Source organism: Molothrus ater, chromosome 30 (assembly GCF_012460135.2).
Source record: "Molothrus ater isolate BHLD 08-10-18 breed brown headed cowbird chromosome 30, BPBGC_Mater_1.1, whole genome shotgun sequence".
Classification (NCBI taxonomy): Eukaryota; Metazoa; Chordata; class Aves; order Passeriformes; family Icteridae; genus Molothrus; species Molothrus ater.
In genome coordinates this window covers 2,344,457-2,362,750 of record NC_050507.2, presented here as the reverse complement: position 1 = coordinate 2,362,750, position 18,294 = coordinate 2,344,457, and the positions used below count along the sequence as shown (strand labels likewise).

The 18,294-nt window shown below is 69.1% G+C and overlaps 2 protein-coding genes across 2 annotated transcripts in view; one reads left to right on the top strand and one right to left on the bottom strand.

The window, feature by feature from the left end:
• The window catches only part of KIF5A (kinesin family member 5A), a 34,027-nt gene extending 26,939 nt beyond the window's left edge, over positions 1 to 7,088 (bottom strand). Inside the window, 7 exon segments of the mRNA XM_036399780.2 lie at positions 538 to 625; positions 717 to 772; positions 1,477 to 1,525; positions 2,270 to 2,374; positions 2,479 to 2,552; positions 3,199 to 3,286; positions 6,320 to 7,088. Of these exon segments, the coding sequence (XP_036255673.2) occupies positions 538 to 625; positions 717 to 772; positions 1,477 to 1,525; positions 2,270 to 2,374; positions 2,479 to 2,552; positions 3,199 to 3,286; positions 6,320 to 6,448 (589 nt within the window). The 5' untranslated portion in view covers positions 6,449 to 7,088.
• Positions 7,089 to 8,031: 943 nt separating this feature from the next.
• Positions 8,032 to 17,646, top strand: DCTN2 (dynactin subunit 2). The gene is made up of 14 exons (XM_036399797.2): positions 8,032 to 8,384; positions 10,341 to 10,409; positions 13,715 to 13,811; positions 13,935 to 13,996; positions 15,214 to 15,312; positions 15,454 to 15,614; positions 15,730 to 15,877; positions 15,969 to 16,034; positions 16,160 to 16,198; positions 16,293 to 16,370; positions 16,465 to 16,536; positions 16,619 to 16,721; positions 16,802 to 16,893; positions 17,333 to 17,646. The coding sequence occupies exons 1-14, from the start codon at positions 8,349 to 8,351 to the stop codon at positions 17,417 to 17,419; spliced, it is 1,209 nt and encodes a 402-aa protein (XP_036255690.1). The 5' UTR covers positions 8,032 to 8,348; the 3' UTR covers positions 17,420 to 17,646.
• The last annotated feature ends 648 nt before the right edge of the window (positions 17,647 to 18,294 follow it).

The window sequence follows — 18,294 nt, the reverse complement described above, 5'->3', positions numbered from 1 at the left end:
CCCCCATGTCCCCCCATGTCCCCCATGTCCCCACTGCCCCCCATGCCCCCCATCTTCCCCCATGTCCCCCAGTTCCCCCGGTGTCCCTCACTGGTGACAGCCATGGATATCCCAGCTCCATCCCTGTGTCCCCCTCTCCGTGTCCCCTCACGCCCCCCCTGCCCCCCGTGCCCCCCACATCCCCCGTGTCCCCCCGGTGTCCCCGGTGTCCCTCACTGGTGACAGCCATGGATATCCCAGCTCCATCCTTGTGTCCCCCTCTCCGTGTCCCCCCATGTCCCCCCTGTCCCCGCTGCCCCCCGTGCCCCCCACATCCCCCGTGTCCCCCCGGTGTCCCCGGTGTCGCTCACTGGTGACAGCCATGGATATCCCAGCTCCATCCCTGTGTCCCCCTCTCCATGTCCCCCCATGTCCCCCCGGTGTCCCCGGTGTCCCTCACTGGTGACAGCCATGGCTATCCCAGCTCCATCCCTGTGTCCCCCTCTCCGTGTCCCCCCACATCCCCCGTGTCCCCCCGGTGTCCCCGGTGTCGCTCACTGGTGACAGCCACGTGCCGGTTGGATTTCCCCTCATCGATCACATCCAGGATCTCCTCGGGGCTGGACACGAAGCGCTCGGTGCAGCCCTGGGGGGGGAGGGGGGGGCGGTGACCGGGGGGGGGCTCAGCCCCTCCCCCCCCCCCCGAGTGCCCCCCCTGAGCCCCCTCCCCCCCTCACCTTGACATAGGGGACCCGGTTCTTGTCCTCGTGCACCGACAGGTTGGTCTTGGTCACTGGGGGGACACGCGGGGGGTCACAGAGTGCTCCCAGTAACCTCCCAGTAACATCCCAGTAACATCCCAGTAACATCCCAGTGCTCCCAGTAACATCCCAGTAACCTCCCAGTAACATCCCAGTAACATCCCAGTGCTCCCAGTGCTCCCAGTAACATCCCAGTGCTCCCAGTGCTCCCAGTAACCTCCCAGGAACCTCCCAGTAACATCCCAGTGCTCCCAGTAACATCCCAGTAACATCCCAGTAACATCCCAGTGCTCCCAGTAACATCCCAGTAACATCCCAGTGCTGCCAGGAACATCCCAGTTCCCTCCCAGTAACATCTCAGTGCCCTCCCAGTGCTCCCAATAACATCCCAGGGCCTCCCAGTAACATCGCAGTAACCTCCCAGTGCCCTCCCAGTAACCACCCAGTGCTCCCAGTGCCCTCCCAGTGCTCCCAGTGCCCTCCCAGTGCCCTCCCAGTAACCACCCACTGCTCCCAGTGCTTCCAGTGCCCCCCCAGTAACATCCCAGTAACATCCCAGTAACCTCCCAATAACCTCCCAGTGCTCCCAGTAACCTCCCAGCACTCCCAGTGTTCCCAATAACCTCCCAGTAACCTCCCAGTTCTCCCAGTAACCACCCAGTGCCCTCCCAGTGCTCCTCAGCTGCCCCCCAAGAGCTTCCCAGTGCCCCCCGTGCCCCCAGTGCCCCCCACTCACTGTCCAGCAGGTCCCGGATCTTGTCCAGGTAAATCTCAAAGTAGGACACCTGGGGGGGAGGGGAGCGGGTGGGGGTTGGGTGCCGGCTCGGGCCGACCCCCCCAGTGCCCCCAGTGCCCCCCAGTGCCCCCCAGTGCCCCCCGTGAGCCCCTCCCAGTGCCCCCAGTGCCCCCAGTGCCCCCCATGAGCCCTCCCAGTGCCTCCAGTGCCCCCAGTGCCGCCCCCAGTGCCCTCAATGCCCCCCCAGCCCCCCCCAGTACCCCCCCAGTGCCCCCTCAGTGCTCCCAGCGCCCCCCGTGAGCCCCTCCCTGTGCCCCCAGTGCCCCCCAGTGCCCCCAGCGCCTCCAGTGCCCCCCAGTGCCCCCAGTCCCTCCCAGTAATTCCCAGTGCCCCCCCCAGTGCCCCCCCTGAGCTCCTCCCAGTGCCCCCCATGAGCCCCTCCCAGTGCCCCCCCAGTGCCCCCAGTGCCCCCCATGAGCCCCCCCCAGTGCCCCCCCAGTGCCCCCCCTGAGCTCCTCCCAGTGCCCCCCATGAGCCCCTCCCAGTGCCCCCCCAGTGCCCCCAGTGCCCCCCATGAGCCCCCCCCAGTGCCCCCCCAGTGCCCCCAGTGCCCCCCCAGTGCCCCCCCCAGTGCCCCCCCAGTGCCCCCAGTGCCCCCCGGTGCCCCCCCAGCAATTCCCAGTTCCCCCCAGTGTCCCCAGTGCCCCCCCAGCCCCTCCCAGTGCTGCCCTCGAGCCCCCCGGTGCCCCCCAACCTCTCCCAGTGCCCCCCCCCCAGTGCCCCCCGTGCCCACCTTGATGTGGAACTCCAGGTTCTCGTCCATGGCGTAGATGTGGTTGAAGATGTCGCGGGCGATGCGGGGGATGATCCCCATCTGCTGCGGGTCGTGCAGCTTCCCCTGGGGGGGCGGGGGGCGCTGAGACCCCGGGGGGCGCCAGGGCCCCCCCAGGGCCCCCCAAAACCCCCCCCGTGCCCCCCCAGTGCCCCCCCCCGTGCCCCCACCTCCATGGTGTGGGTCTTGCCCGATGATGTCTGTCCGTAGGCGAAGATGGTGCCGTTGTACCCGGCCAGCACATCTGGGGGGGGAGAGGGGATTGGGGACCCCCGAACACCCCCGGGACCCCCGAACACCCCCGGGACCCCCAAACACTCGGCTTTTCCGGGGCTGTCCCCACGCTGTCCCACCCAGGGCTGTCCCCACGCTGTCCCTGGTGGCCCCACACTGTCCCCGGGGCTGTCCCCAGGCTGTCCCGAGCTGTCCTCGGGCTGTCCCACCCAGGATGTCCCCACGCAGTCCCGGGCTCTCCCCATGCTGTTCCCGGGTTGTGCCACCCAGGGCTGTCCCCATGCTGTCCCTGGTGTCCCCACACTCTCCTCACGCTGTCCCCGAGGTGTCCCCACGCTGACCCCAGGCTCTCCCCAGGTTGTCCCCGCTCTGTCCCCAGACTGTCCCTGGTGTCCCCACGCTGTCCCCAGGCGCTCCATAGGCTGTACCCGGGCTGTCCCCAGGTTCTCCCCGCGCTGTCCCAGGATGTCCCCGCTCTGTCCCCGCTGTCCCCGCTCTGTCCCCGCTGTCCCCGCTCTGTCCCCACTCTGTCCCCGCTGTCCTCGCTCTGTCCCCACTGTCCCCGCTCTGTCCCCACTGTCTCTGCTCTGTCCCCACTGTCCCCGCTCTGTCCCCACTGTCCCCGCTCTGTCCCCGCTGTCCCCGCGCCCTCTCACCCTTGACGATCTGCATGGCACACGCGTGGTACACCTGCTCCTGCGTGGTGTTCGGGGGGAACACGCGATCGAACACGTACGGCTTGCCCTGGGGGGGACAGAGGGACAGACACGGGGTCACCGGGCAGAGAGACCCCCCGAGACACGGGGGCACCGAGCAGAGACCCCCGAGACAGACACGGAGACACCGGGCAGAGACCCCCCGAGACACGGGGGGCACCGGGCAGAGACCCCCGAGACACGGGGGACACCGGGCAGAGACCCCCGAGACACGGGGGGCACCGGGCAGAGACCCCCGAGGCACGGGGGGCACCGGGCAGAGGGACCCCCCGAGACACGGAGGCACCATCCAGAGACCCCCCCGCACCATCCAGAGAGACCCCCGAGACACGGGGGGCATGGGGCAGAGACCCCGGGACAGACACGGGGACACCGGGCAGAGACCCCCCGAGACACGGGGGGCACCATCCAGACAAATCCCGGGACAGACACGGGGGGCACCGGCCCGAGACCCCCGCCCTGCCCGGGGGTCACCATCCCCAGGGACCCCCCCGAGGCGCTGGGGGCTGGCACAGCCTCAGGACCCCTCAGGGAGTCCCGGTAAGGGACGGGGGGCCTGGGGGGGTCTCAATCTGTACCCCCGGTACCCACCCGGAACCCCCCATTGAGGGACCCGGCCCCCACACACATCCCCGGCCCCCGATATCCGCACAGATCCCCCCCTCCAAACCCTCTCACAGCCCCCCAGAACCTTCCAGACTTCCCCATGGATCCCCACAGACCCCTGAGCCCCTCACAGACCCCCAGAACCCTCCAGACTCCCCCATAACTCCCCATAGATCCCCACAGACCCCTCACAGCCCCACAAAGCCCCAAGGACCCCTCAGCCCCCTCACAGACCACCCCCAGCCCCCCTCACACCACCACAGAATGCTCAGACCCCCACAGACCCCCACAGACCCCCCTATTCCCCTACAGACCCCCCCTATTCCCCTACAGACCCCCATGGAGCCCCCCTATTCCCCTACAGACCCCGCAGACCCCCCCTAGATCCCCAAGGACCCCCCAGGCCCCCCTAGAGCCCCCCATAGACAGCCAGACACCCCCAGACCCACGGAGACCCCCTATACACCCCCACCCCTCCCCCGGGAGCTGTCCAGGCCCCGGTGCTGAGCCGGGACACGGGGACAGACGGACGGGGGGACATGGGGACACACGGACAGGGGGACACAGGGACACGGAGACACACAGACATGGGGAAACACGGACACGGGGACAGACGGACACGGGGGCACACGAACACACGGGGACACACAGACATGGGGAAACACGGCCATGGGGACAGACGGACACGGGGACACACAGACATGAGGACAGATGGACACGGGGACACACGGCCACGGGGACAGACGGACACGGGGACAGACGGACACAGCGCCACGGGGATACACAGACATGGGGACAGACGGACATGGGGACAGACGGCCACGGGGACACACGGGGGGCTCGGGGGCACGGGGATACACAGCCATGGGGACACACGGACATGGGGACAGATGGACATGGGGACACACGGCCATGGGGACAAAGGGGCTCGGGGACACACAGCCATGGGGACACACAGACATGGGGACAGATGGACACGGGGACACACGGCCACGGGGACAAAGGGGCACGGGGACACACGGACATGAGGACAGACGGCCACGGGGACACACGGGGGGCTCGGGGGCACGGGGCCGGCCGGTGCCAGCAGCCCTCGCCCCCGCTCCCCCCGGCCCCCCCGGGGCCCCGCAGCCGCCGCAGCTCCGCGGCCCCGCCCGCCGCCGGTCACGCACCCCCCGCACCCCCCGCACCCCCTTCCTCCCCTGCCCCGCACCCCCATCCCAGCGCCCCCCGGCCCTTCCCCACAGCCCCGGCCCGCAACGCCGCCCCCGCGGCTCCCCCCGCACCCCCGCACTGCGCCGGCACCGCCACAGCCCCGCCACGGGCGGACCCCCCCCATCCACGGACCCCCCCTGTCCAGGGACCCCCCGTGCATGAACTCCCGGCCAAAGACCCCCCCCCCATCCACGGAACCCCCCCCCCCCATCCACGGAACCCCCGCATCCACGGACCACCCCATGCATGAACCCCCCATCCACGGAACCCCCGCATCCACGGACCCCCCATGCATGAACCCCCCCCCATCCAAGGACCCCCCCTGCATCCACGGACGCCCCCGTGCATGGACCCCCCCCCCGTACCACGGACCCCCCATCCACGGACCCCCCGCACCCACGGACCCCCCCCCGCCCCGCATCCACATCCCTGCACTCGCGGACCCCTCCTCATTTACGGACCCCTCCCTCCACGGACCCCCCCTATCCACGGATGCCCCATCCACGGACCCCCCCCCCCACCCACGGACCCCTCCTGCACTCACGGACCCCCCCTATTTATGGACCCCCCCCTCCACGGACACCCCCGCGCCCCCACCCCGTTTTCCCCCCAGGACCGTCGCTTCCCCCCCCCACGCCCCCCCCCGGACAAGGGGGGGCCGTTATGGGGTGCCGATAATTTGGGTGCCGATATTTTGGGGGCCGATATTTTGGGGGCCGATATTTTGGGGGCCTCATCCCCCCCCCGGATGAGCCCCTAACAAAGGGCAGGGCCGCAGCGCAGGGGAGGGGGGGGGGTCCTGCGGCATCCCCCCCCCCCACCCGCGGTTGCTTTGAGGCCCCCCCGGGGGGGGTCAGGGCGTGTCCGCTCCATGTAAACACCGCCCGCCCCCCCCGCACTGGGCAAACTGGGAGCGCCCCCCCCCCCGGCATTGGGCAAACTGGGAATGCCATCCCCCGGCACTGGGCAAACTGGGAGCGCCATCCCCTGGCACTGGGCAAACTGGGAGCGCCATCCCCCGGCACTGGGCAAACTGGGAGCGCCCCCCTCCGGCACTGGGCAAACTGGGAGCTCCGGGAGCCTCGGAAATGCAGAGGGGGGGGAGCACGGGGAGAGTCCCTGGGGGCAGCGGCCACACCCAGCAGCGCTTCCCCCCCTCCCCAGAACAGGATCTGCCCCCCCCCGAGTGACAGCGCCCCCCAAATGGGGGTACTCGCCCCTGTCCCCCCCCGTGACTCACCCCCAGCACGACGCTGTCGTCCCCCTGGAACACGGGCAGGAATTTGTCCCCCCGCAGGATCTCGGCCTGGTTGAGCGGCCGGAAGCGGCACAGGACCTTGATGCTGCACTCGGAGCTGGGCTCGGCCATGCCGGGGCTCGGGGGGCTTCCACACGGGGGGGCTCGGGTCGGGGGGCTCACCCGGGGCGCTGCTCACAGCCTAAGGGACAGCTGGCACCGGCGGGCACGGTGGCACCCGGGGGTGCTGAGCGGTACCCGAGGGTGCAGGGTGCTGCTCAGGGATGCCGGGTGGTACCCAAGGGCTCGGGATGCTCCTCAGAGATGCAGGATGCTGCCCAAGGATGCAGGTACCCAGGGATGCAGGATGCTGCCCAAGGATGCAGGATGCTGCTCGGGGGTGGTACCCAAGGATGCAGGATGCTGCTCAGAGATGCAGGATGTTGCTCAGTGATGCAGGATGCTGCCCGGGTGGTACCCAAGGATGCAGGATGCTGCTCAGCACTGCAGGGTGGTACCCAAGGATGCAGGATGCTGCTCAGCACTGCAGGATGTTGCTCAGGGGTGGTACCCAGGGATGCAGGATGCTGCTCAGGGATGCAGGATGCCGCTCAGCACTGCAGGGTGGTACCCAGGGCTGCGGGTGGTACCCAGGGATGCAGGATGCTGCTCAGGGATGCGGCTCGCGGGGCTGCAGGATGCGGGAGGCGGCGCCGGGCGGGGCTGACGCTCCGCAGCTGCCGCTGTCGCCGCTCCTGTGACCGCTGCTGTCGCCACTGCAGCCCCGGGACCGGCGGGTGGGGGGGGGGGGGGGGGGGGGCCGCCCCCCCGCGCCCCCTCCCCCGCCTTAAGGTGGAGCCGCCCGCGGCTCTTAAGGTGGCCGGGACTGAGGGGGGGGCGCCGCGCTGGGCACGGGCCCCCCCAAAGTGCTGATTCACGGCGGGGGGAGCAGGACGGGCCGGGGATCGGGACCCGGGGGCGCGGACGGGGAGGGGGAGCGGGGCCAGCCCCCCCCGGCCTCCCTGCTCGGTGCCCCCCCGCGGGAAGGCCGCGGTCCTGACTCATCCCCCCCGGTACAGCGGGGGCTCTGCCCGGCCCCCCCTGCGGGTGACCCCCAAACACGGCGGGGGGGTCCGGAGCTGAGCCCGGGGGGGCCGGAGCTGTGCCCGGGGGGTCCGGAGCTGAGCCCGGGGGGGCCGGAGCTGAGCCCGGGGGTCTCCCGCGGCTGAGAAGGGCAGCCCCACCATGGGGGACAGCCCAGGACACCCCAATGGTGCCCCCCAGTGCCACCCGGCCTGTGCGTGCCCCCACCCGTGAGTCCGGCCCGGGTGTCCCCCGTGTCCCCACCGTGTCCCCCCATCCCCCTGTGCCCCCCATGTGTGTCCCCGTGCGTGTCCCCGTGTGCCCCCACCCGTGTGTTCCCCTCTGTGTCACCCCCCGTGTCCACCCCCCGTTCCCCGCCCCTTGTTCACCCCCGCTGTGTCCCCCTTGTACCCCCGTGTCCCCCCCGTGTCCGTGTGTCCTCTGCCCCCCCATTGTCCCCCCCTCCGTGTCCGTGTGTCCCCCGTCGCACCCCCGTGTCCGTGTGTCCCCTGTCTCCTCATTGTCCCCCCCGTGTCCGTGTGTCCCCTCATTGTGCTCCCCGTGTCCGTGTGTCCCCTGTCCCCCCCATTGTCCCCCCATTGTCCCCCCAGTGCCGCCCCCGCCCCGTCTGCTCGCTCAGGCCCCGCCCCCGGCCCTGCCCCGCCAGGCCCCGCCCTATTCGCTACCAGGCCCCGCCCCATTCCCACCAGGCCCCGCCCCGGCCCCGCCCCATCCCTGCCAGGCTCCGCCCCTATCCCGCCCCTGCGCTCTCTCCTCTCGCGCCGCCCCGCGCCGCTCTCGCGAGATCGGCCCCGCCCCGGCCCTGCGCGGCCATTCCGGGACCCCCCGGCACCGGCCCCCCCTGTACTGACCCCCAACACCGACCCCCATTACTGACTCCCCCCACATTACTGACCCCCCAACACCGGCCTCCAGTACCGCCCCCGCCATGGCCGACCCCAAGTACGCCGACCTGCCCGGCATCGTGAGTGAGGGGCCGGGCCGGGGAGGAACCGGGGCTCTGACGGGGTGTGGGAGGCTATGGAGGGTGTGAAGGGATCGGGGGCCTGGGAGTGCTGAGGGCTGTGAGGGGATCGGGGGGGTGTGAGGGAATCAGGGGCCTGGGAGAGCAGAGGGCTCTGAGGGATCTTGAGGGCCGGAGGGATCAGCGGGGTCTGAGGGGTGCTGAGGGCTCTGAGGGGATCGGGGGGGTCTGAGAGGATCAGAGGGGTCTGAAGGGATCGGGGGCCTGGGGGTGCTGAGGGGTCTGAGGGAATCAGGGGCCTGGGGGTGCTGAGGGGTCTGAGGGGATCAGGGGCCTGGGGGTGCTGAGGGGTCTGAGGGGATCAGGGGCTTGGGGGTGTTGAGGGGTCTGAGGGGATCAGGGGCCTGGGGATGCTGAGGGGTCTGAGGGGATCAGGGGCCTGGGGGTGCTGAGGGGTCTGAGGGGATCAGGGGCTTGGGGGTGCTGAGGGGTCTGATGGGGTCGGGAGGGCCGGAGGGATCGGGGGGGGGTCTGAAGGGTGCTGAGGGCTCTGAGGGAATCGCGGGGGTCTGAGGGGTCCTGAGGGCTCTGAGGAGATCGGGAGGGCTGGGGGAATCAGGGGGGCTGTGAGGGGATCAGGGGCCTGGGGGTGCTGAGAGGGTCGGAAGGGCCGGGGGGATCAGGGAGGATCGAGGGGGTCTGAGAGGTGCTGAGGGTTCTGAGGAGACTGGGGGCCTGGGGGATCAAGGGGGCTCTGAGGGGATCGGGGCCTGGGGGTGCTGAGGGCTCTGAGGGGATCGGGGGAGTCAGGACCCTGGAGGAGAATGAGGGAACTGCGGGGATCTGGGGGTCTGGGAGAGCCGGGGGGCCTGAGGGGGTCTGAGGGGGCCAGGGGGTCTCGGAACATGAGGGGACCCGCGGAACATGGAGGGACTGGGGAGGTGGGAGAAGGGCGGCTCTGAGAGGGTCTGAGGGGTCCGAGCGGGTCAGGGGGATCTGAGGGTGCTGTGGGGTGTCTCAGCATAGTGAGGGGATCCAGGGGAATCTGCAGGGATTTGGGGGGACTCTGCAGGAACTTGGGGATCTGAGGGTGCTGTGGGGTGTCTCAGCATAGTGAGGGGATCCAGGGGAATCTGCAGGGATTTGGGGATCTGAGGGTGCTGTGGGGTGTCTCAGCATAGTGACAGGATTCGGGGGAATCTGCAGGGATTTGGGGATCTGAGGGTGCTGTGGGGTATCTCAGCATAGTGAGGGGATCCAGGGGAATCTGCAGGGATTTGGGGATCTGAGGGTGCTGCGGGGTGTCTCAGGGTGATGAGGGGATCCGGGGGAATCTGTAGGGATTCAGGGGTCTGCAGGCACTGGTGGGGGGCAGAGGTTTTGAGTGGTTTGGGGGGGATCTGAGGGGATTGGGGGAATCAAGGGTCCTGAGGTGGTCCAAGGGCACTGGGGGGTCTGAGGGGCTGCAGGGATTGAGTCAGTTTTGGGGGGTCTGAGCTTGGAATGACCGACAGGGTCTGGGGAGCCGGGGGGATTTGGGGAATCTGAGAGGTTGTGGGTCTCTGAGAAGATGTGGGGGTGAGCTGAGGGCTCAGTGGGGTGTGGGGCTTGGCAACGTTTGGGGTGTCTGTAGGAATGGGAGGGGGCTTGGGGTGCCAGGGAGGGCCTGTCTGTCTGTCTGTGGGTCTGTCTGTGGGGTGAAGCCAGATCCCTGTGGGGTGGGAGCACCCCGTGTGTTTGGGGTGACTGTGGGAGCTGGGACAGGGAGCTGGGGGAGGTCAGGGGACAGGGGCAGTGACTCGGGGTGCTGGGGGGACATTGGGGTGTTTGGGGGCAGTCAGCAAGGGGTGTGGGGACATTGGGGTGTCCAGAGGGAGATGTGGCCCATCAGAGATGTCCGTGGGGATGAGGTGTGGGGGTGAGCTGGGGGTCCCAGCCCAGCCCCTGGTGCCACAGGCCCGGAACGAGCCCGACGTGTACGAGACCAGTGACCTGCCCGAGGATGACCAGGCCGAGTTCGAGGCGGTAAGGCCCGGCTGGGGGGGGAGCAGCAGCTGGACTGGACCCCCAGAACCCCCCGGGACCCCCAGGACTGGCACTGGGGCAGGGAACCGGCCCCCCATGCACCCAGCAGCAGCACACCCTGCACGGTGACACAGCACCCCACGGGGACACAGCACCCCACAGGGACAATGTCCCCCTGCAGTGACAGTGTTCTCCCATACTGAGTGTCCCCCCACAGTCCCAGTGTGCCCCACAGTGACACATCACCCCACAGTCCCAGTGTCCCCCCACAGTGACAGTGTCCCCCATGGTGACAGTGTCCCCTGCAGTGACACATCACCCCATAGTGACAGTGTCCCCCCCCCAAAATGACAGTGTCCCCCACAGTTCCAATGTCCCCCACAGTGACAGTGTCCCCCACAGTGACAGTGTCCCCACCATGGTGACAGTGTCCCCCCACAGTCCCAGTGTGCCCCACAGTGACACATCACCCCACAGTCCCAGTGTCCCCCCACAGTGACAGTGTTCCCCCATAGTGAGTGTCCCTTGCAGTGACAGTGTTCCCCCATAATGACAGTGTCCCCCACAATCCCAATGTCCCCCCACATTGACAGTGTCCCTCCCCATGGTGACAGTGTCCCCCACAGTCCCAGTGTCCCCCTGCAGTGGCACTGTCCCCTGCAGTGTGGCCCCCATCCCCTGCAGTGGCACCGTGCCTGTGCTGTGGGGCAGGAAGGGGAGAGCAGCACACAGCCCCCTCCCACACGGGCTGGCTGTCCCTGTCCTTGCTGTCCTTGTCCCCAAGAGGAACGGGGCTGCCAGCCCCCCTACCCCACCCTGAGGGGAACAAGGGGGGCCCCTAAACCTGCTCTGAGTACTGTGGGTGCCCAGCCTGGGCTGAGGCCATTGTCCCAGGGGGTCACTGTGGAGTGACAGGGGGGGGGGCTCATCCTTGTGGGGCTCAGGGGACCCCAGAGCAGGGAGTGACCCAGAGCTCCATCACTGAGGGGCCCAAAGGACCCCCAGGGCCGGGGGGTGACACTGGATTCTGTCCTTGAGGCCACATGGCAGAGAGGACCCCCAGGGTGTGGGGTGACCCCCAGGTGTGCTGGGGAGGACAATGGGGGTTCCGGGGTCACAGCTTGAGGGGTGACTCCGTGCCCCCCGAGCCAGTGAGGGGGTGCTGGGCCTTGGGGGTGCAGGGGGTGCAAGCACCCACCCTCTGCTGTCAGTGCCATGGGTGTTTTTGAGGTCCAGGAGATTGGCAGAGGTCCCTGGCACGGAGCAGGGACACACCAGGTACCCCCAAATCCTGAGGGGGGCAGAGAGACCCCCCCCTGTGAGGGCCAGAGCAGCAAGATGGGCTGAAACAGGGGTTTGAGCCCAAAGGCATGAGGTGGCCCCTACTGTGGTGGGAGGTGACAGATGGGGGGGTCCTAAGCCCCCCCTGCCTCGGGGAGCCCTTCACCAGCTCTGGGGTGTTGGGGGGTCCTTCCTCCCCCTCGGGGAGCCCCCCAAACTGACCAGGGCTCCCCCCGCTTCCCCCCCGCTCCCGCCTGGCCTGGACTCAGTTTGCACAAGTAAGCTCGGCCCTGCTTTGGGGTGCATGGGGGGGCACTGCTGCATGTGCATGGGGGTTTTGGGGTGCCCTGCACTGCCCCCCGCTCTGCCTTGCCCTCTGCATCCTCTGCCTGCTGCCTGCACTGCCCACCTGGCCTTGGGACCCCCCGGGACCCCCCAGGACCCCCGGGCTGGGTCTCATTGCCCTGGGGCACTGCCTGGGTGTGGGGGGGCCGTGCTGAGCCCCCTCACTGCTGCCAGCATTGCAAGGGGCAGCTGCTGGGCTGGGGCAGCCCCTGGCCCTACAGAGCCCCCCAGGCTCCCCGGGGGTCCCACTGAGTGTTGGGGTCCTGGGGGGGAGCACCTGCCTGCACTCACGTTTCCCCCAGGCAGGAGCTGGAGCTGCTGAGGGGAGTTTGGGGTGATCCCCAAAACTCTGTCACCTCCTGCTCCCCTCCAGGGCACAGCCCTGCTGCCCCCATCCCCAGCTGCCCTCGGGGGTCTGTCCCACTGCCCCTGGCCCTCGGGGGTCCCCAGCCCTCGGGGGTCCCCAGCCCTCGGGGGTCCCCATCCATCCCGTGGGGTTCCCTGTCCCGCTGGGGTCCCCAGCCCTCGGGGGGCGGTGGGCGCGGGCCGGACCTTCTAACGCGGATTTTGTCTCTCTCTCCCCTCTCTAACCTTGCTCTGACTTTCTCACCTCTGGGAAACGCCAGGAGCTGGTAAGCGCCCGTGTCCCAGCCACTGTCACTGTCCCTCAGGCACCGTCACCCGCTGCCAGCCACCGCAGCCCCCTAACGCTGCCAGCGCTGCTCCCGCCGCTCTCACTGCCCGCAGCCAACCAGGGCCCTGATCCACCCGGGCCAGAGCCAGGGGCTGCACAGGGCCACACGGGCTCCTTTGGGTCCCCCCGAGCCCTGCTGAGCTGGGGACACCCTTGATGGCAGCAGGGGCCGAGGGACACACCGGCTGTGCCCACCCTGCCTGGCACAGGGCACGGCCCTCTGGCCTGGGGGTCTGGGGGCCTACGCCCCCCACTGCCCCCCTGATGAGCCCCAAAGGCAGCCAGAGGGCAGTGACAGCCCCAGGGGGTCACCCTGGGGAGGAGGTTGTCCTGCCAGAACGCAGCTGGGGGACAGTGATAGTCCCACGGGGACAGGGGTCACCCTGGAGGGACCAGCAGTGGGTCCTGGTGCTGGCCAGGGGCTGCTGGAATGTTCCACAGTTTGGGATAGGCTGAACCTTGGGGATCCCTGAGCTGGGCCACATCAGGGGCTCAGAGTCCCAACACCTCTGGGGAGCCCTGCCTGCTGGGCTGGGCCAGACCAGGGCCTGGTGTCACCGGGTTAGTGTCACCAGGGCCCAGTGTCACTGGGTTAGTGTCACCAGGGCCCAGTGTCACCAGGGCCCAGTGTCACCATGCTGGGCCAGCCTAGGGTCTGATGTCCCCACACTGCACCAGGGCTCCAACACTCTTGAGGGTACCTCTCCCGGGCCAGGCCAGTCGGGGGGTGCAATGTCCCCGCCCTGGACCCTTGGGGACATGTCACATCCCTGCCAGCAGAGCCCTCACCGGGCTGCCCTGGGGGCCTGTGTCCTGGGGAGGAGCAGCACCCCCAGCCCTGCCCACGCCGTGTGCTGGGGGTGGTGGCAGCCCTGGGGCTCCCTTTTCCCCATCCCTGTCCGTGCTGGGGGAGGTGGTGGCAGTCTGGGAGTCCCTGTCCCTTTCCCTGTCCCTGTCCCTGTCCCTGACGTGGCTCCGTGTGCAGGAGGAGCTGAGCAGCACCAGCGTGGAGCACCTGATCATCAACCCCAACGCTGCCTACGAGAAGTTCCGGGACAAGCGCCTGGGCACCGAGGGTGTGGGTGAGCTGGGCACGGGCCAGGAGGGCTGGGCACGGGCCAGGGGGGCTGGGCACGGGCCAGGGGGGCAGGGGGCACCGAGCCCCCCGAGCTGGGCTGGCTCACACCTGGCTCTGCCTCCTCCAGATTTCTCTGACCGCATCGGCCGCACGCGGACGACGGGTTACGAGGCTGGGGAGTATGAGATGGTGAGTGGGCCAGGGGCACCCCCTCCTCCCCACCCCTGCGTGCCACAGGTCCCCTGGGACCCCCGGGGTCACCTGCTGCAGCCCCCAGCCGTGTGCCAGCTCCACCAGTGCCGTGCTGGTCTCTGCCCAGTCCATCCCAGTCTGCCGTGCTGGGAGCCCCTGTCCCCAGCGCAGACCCCCGAGGGTGCTCAGGACAGCGCTGGTCACCAGGTCCTGGGTGGAGCTGGGGGTCCCAGGGTGGATCTGGGGGGGACACGGGGGTCCCAGGGTAACCCTGTCTGGCTCATGTTCAGCTGGGTGTCCCCAGGACCCCCGGGCCTCTCCTGGGTACCCCCCATGTGCTGGTGCTGGGCTCTGTATCCCCCCCCAGCCCTGCCTGTCCCCTCGCTGACTCTGAAGTTCTGACACCCCCATTCCCTGGGCTGTCCCAGTTCCTCTGCTCCCTCAGGACCCTCAGGGTGGGCTGCAGTCCCTGTCACCCAGGGCCAAAGGGGAGAAGGTGGCTCAGGGTCACCTGGCTCCTTCTTGGCCTGCTGGGAGGGGGTGACAGCTGTGTCCCCTGGCCTCGTCACTGTCAGGCCAGGCCATCACCCCCCACACCGGCCCAGCTCGGGTTTGCTCTGGGAGCAGCTGGGTTTGGGCAAAGGGCAGGAAACCCCCACATTCCATGGGGGGCACAGCACCAGCCTGAACCACCCCACAGCTTTAGAGCTCCGGGGGAGGAGGAAGAGGAGGAGCTCTGCGGGTGCTAAAATGGGGAGATCCATGGGGGTGGTGATGAGGAGCTACATGTGGGTGAGGATGAGGAGTTCCATGGGGGTGAAGATGAGCTTCATGAGGATGAAGGTGGGGAGCTCTGAGAGTGAGGATGAGGAGCTCCATGAGGATGAAGATGAGCTCCAGTGCAGCCCCTCTCCCTGTGGGTTCAGGACTCTCCTGGGCTGCTCCTGCCCTGCCCCACTGACCCCGTCAGGTCCCCTTTAGGTGCCACTTGAGGCTGCTCTGACCTGTCCCTGCAGGCCTCACCTGCTCCCTCTGCTTGGTGCCAGGTGCTGCCAGCACCTCTGGGGCCCCTGTGAGACCCCTGAGCCCTCTGAGACCCCTGAGCCCTCTGAGACCCCTGGACCACCATGACCCCTCCACCATCCCATGAGCTCCCCTGACCCTGTGTGAGCCCCCTGGCCCCTCCTGAGCCCCCCGACCCATTTCTCCCCCAGCTGGGTGAGGGTCTTGGTGCCAAGGAGACGCCGCAGCAGCGATTCCAGCGGTTGCAGCACGAGGTGCAGGAGCTGCTCCGGGACGTGGAGCAGATCCAGGTGAGCCCCCACCTGTCCCAGGGTGTGTCCCGGGGGTGACACGGCCCCTGTGTGTGCAGGTGAGCCCCTACCTGCCCCAGGTGAGCCCCCCCTGTCCCAGGGTGTGTCCTGGGGGTGACACAGCCCCCGTGTGTCCCCCAGAGCTCAGTGAAGGAGTCGGGGGCAGAGGAGGAGCTGACGCCCATGGCCCTGGCCAGGCAGGTGGAGGTGCTGAAGCAGCAGCTGCTCAGCTCCCACCTGGAGAAGGTTCTGGGCCCCGGTGCTGCTGTCGACTTCGCTGATCCTGAGGGTGCCCTGGCCAAGTGAGTGGGGGACACAACCCCGGGGGGGCACGGCAGTGTCCCCGTGGGCTGGGACAGCTTGTCCCCTCCTTGCCCTGTCCCCGTGCCCACCCTGTCCCCTCCCTGCTGTCCCCAGGCGGCTGCTGCAGCAGCTGGAGGTGGCCAAGTGCAGCAAAGCCACCCCGGGCAAGGGCCCCGCGCGGGCCACGGCCCCTGCCGGCGATGCTGTCACCTTCGAGCTCTACTGGAGGCCGGAGCAGGACCAGTTTGCCCAGTCTGCCAAGGTGAGCGGGGGCTGCTGCTCCCACAGGGGGGGACCACACCTGGGACCCGGCCCTGCACTGCAGCCCCAGCACCTCACCCCAAACCCCGCAGGTGTCGGAGCTGGAGAAGCGCCTGGCACAGCTGGAGGCGGCCATGAGGTGTGAGCCTGACAGCCAGGTCAGTGCCCAGGGGGGTGCCCAGGGGGGTGCCCAGGGGAGGGGGGGCTGCCCTGCCTCCTCCCTCCTGCCACTTTCCTACCCCCATCCTTCATCTGGCCCCACTGACACCGTTTCCCCCCACAGAACCCACTGCTGGTGGGGCTGAAGGGCTCCAGTCTCATGGTGAGTGGGGCAAGAGGGGTTTGGGGGAGCCCCTGTTCCCCCCAGCGCTTTGGGGGGGCTGCTGTTCCCCCCCTCACCTGCCCCCCCTCCCCAGGACACGGTGCAGGTGCTGCAGGCCAAGGTGAATGTTCTGGACGTGGCTGTGCTGGACCAGGTGGAGGCTCGGCTGCAGGTGAGGGGAGCTGGGGGGCACTGCTGGAATTGGGAGACCTTGCTGGGTTTGGGGCCCACTGTTGGATTTGGGGTTTCTGTCTCCCCCACCCCAGAGCGTCCTGGGCAAGGTGAACGAGATCGCCAAGCACAAGGCCACGGTGCAGGACGCTGACACCCAGAGCAAGGTATGGGCTGGGGGGCCCAGAGGCTGGGGGGGATCCAGAAAAGCCCCCCCAGGCTGTGCTGACCCCCCCTGCTGCCCCCCAGATCCACCAGCTGTACGAGACGCTGCAGAGCTGGGACGCCGTGGCCAGCGCCCTGCCCGACGTGGTGCAGCGCCTGGTGACCCTGAGGGACCTGCACGAGCAAGGTGGGGGCCGGGGGGGCTGGGGGGCACTGGGTGGGGGTCACTGCCTGTCCTCCCCAGCACTCAGGTGTGTCCATCTCCAGCCACCCAGTTCGGGCAGGTGCTGGTGCACCTGGACACGACACAGCAGGAGATCGCGGGGGCTCTCAAGGACAACGCGGTGCTGCTGGCTGAGGTGGGACCCCTGGCCCCCCACTGCCCCCAGCACCCCATTTCCAGTGACCCCATCCCCAGTGACTCCATCACCCCATCCCCAGTGACCCCATCCCCACTGCCCCCAGCACCCCATCCCCAATGACCCCATCACCCCATTTCCAGTGACCCCATCCCCAGTGACCCCATCACCCCATCCCGCCTGCCCCCATCACTCCATCCCACTGCCCCCATCCCCACTGCCCCCATCACCCCATCCCCCCCTGCCCCATCACCCCATCCCACTGCCCCCATCACTCCATCCCACTGCCCCCATCCCACTGCCCCCATCACCCCATCCCCACTGCCCCCATCCCCACTGACCCCATCACCCCATCCCCCCCTGCCCCATCATCCATCCCCACGTGCCCCCCATCATCCCCACCCCATCCCCACTCACCCCCACCCCCATTCCCCCCCAGGTGCAGAAGACCATGAAGGACAACCTGGCCATCGTCGAGGACAACTTTGCCGACATCGATGCCCGCATCAAGCGGCTGCAGAAGTGACCAGACCCCAGGACCCCCCCCGGGGCTCCTCTGAGGACCCCCCCGTGCCCCCCCCAGGACCCCCTGGGCCCTGTGCCCCCCCCGCAGGTCCCAGCTGCTGCTTGTAAATACCCTGGCTCAGCCCCCCCATCCTCTGCCCCCTCAGTCCCCTGGGGGTCCTCCCTGCCCCCCCTGCTCCCTCCCGACCGTGGGGTCCCCCCGTACCCCAATAAACAGCTCAGCACCCAGTGTGTGTGTGTCGGTGTCTGTGGTGGGGGGCAGGAGCAGGGCCCCCCAAACTGGGGGTGGGCAGTGCTGGGATTGGGGGGACACGGGGGGGGGGTGGGCAGTGCTGGGATTGGGGGGGACACGGAGGGGGGGTGGGCAGTGCTGGGATTGGGGGGACACGGGGGGGGTGGGCAGTGCTGGGACTGGGGGGACACCGGGGGGGGGGAACCTGTGGGACCCCACAGGGATGAGGGGCTGGGGGCGGCTGGACCCCACAGACAGGAGAGGGGTCCCGGGTGTGCCCCCAGCCCTTTCACGGGTGCTGCAGCCCCCACCCACAGCCGGAGCCCCGCAATGGCGCCAGTTCTGCCCCCACGGGTGCCCCCAGCCCCTCCCAGCTCCGGAGCCCCCAGTGTCCCCCTCGCCCGGTGCCCCCCACGCGCGGTGAAGGGGAGGGGGTGGGGGGGCTGAGACCCCCCCTCCCTTTCCCCCTCCCGTTAATCCCGGCGGGGGGAACGAGACCCGGTGGCACCGAGGCCCCGCCCACTCCCATAACCCCGCCCATTCCCGACAAGCCCCGCCCCTCGCCCCGTGCCCGCCGGGGGGCGTGGCCCATTTCCCGCCATTGCATCATCCCCGCGTGACTCCCCGCGCGCCCCTCCCTCGCG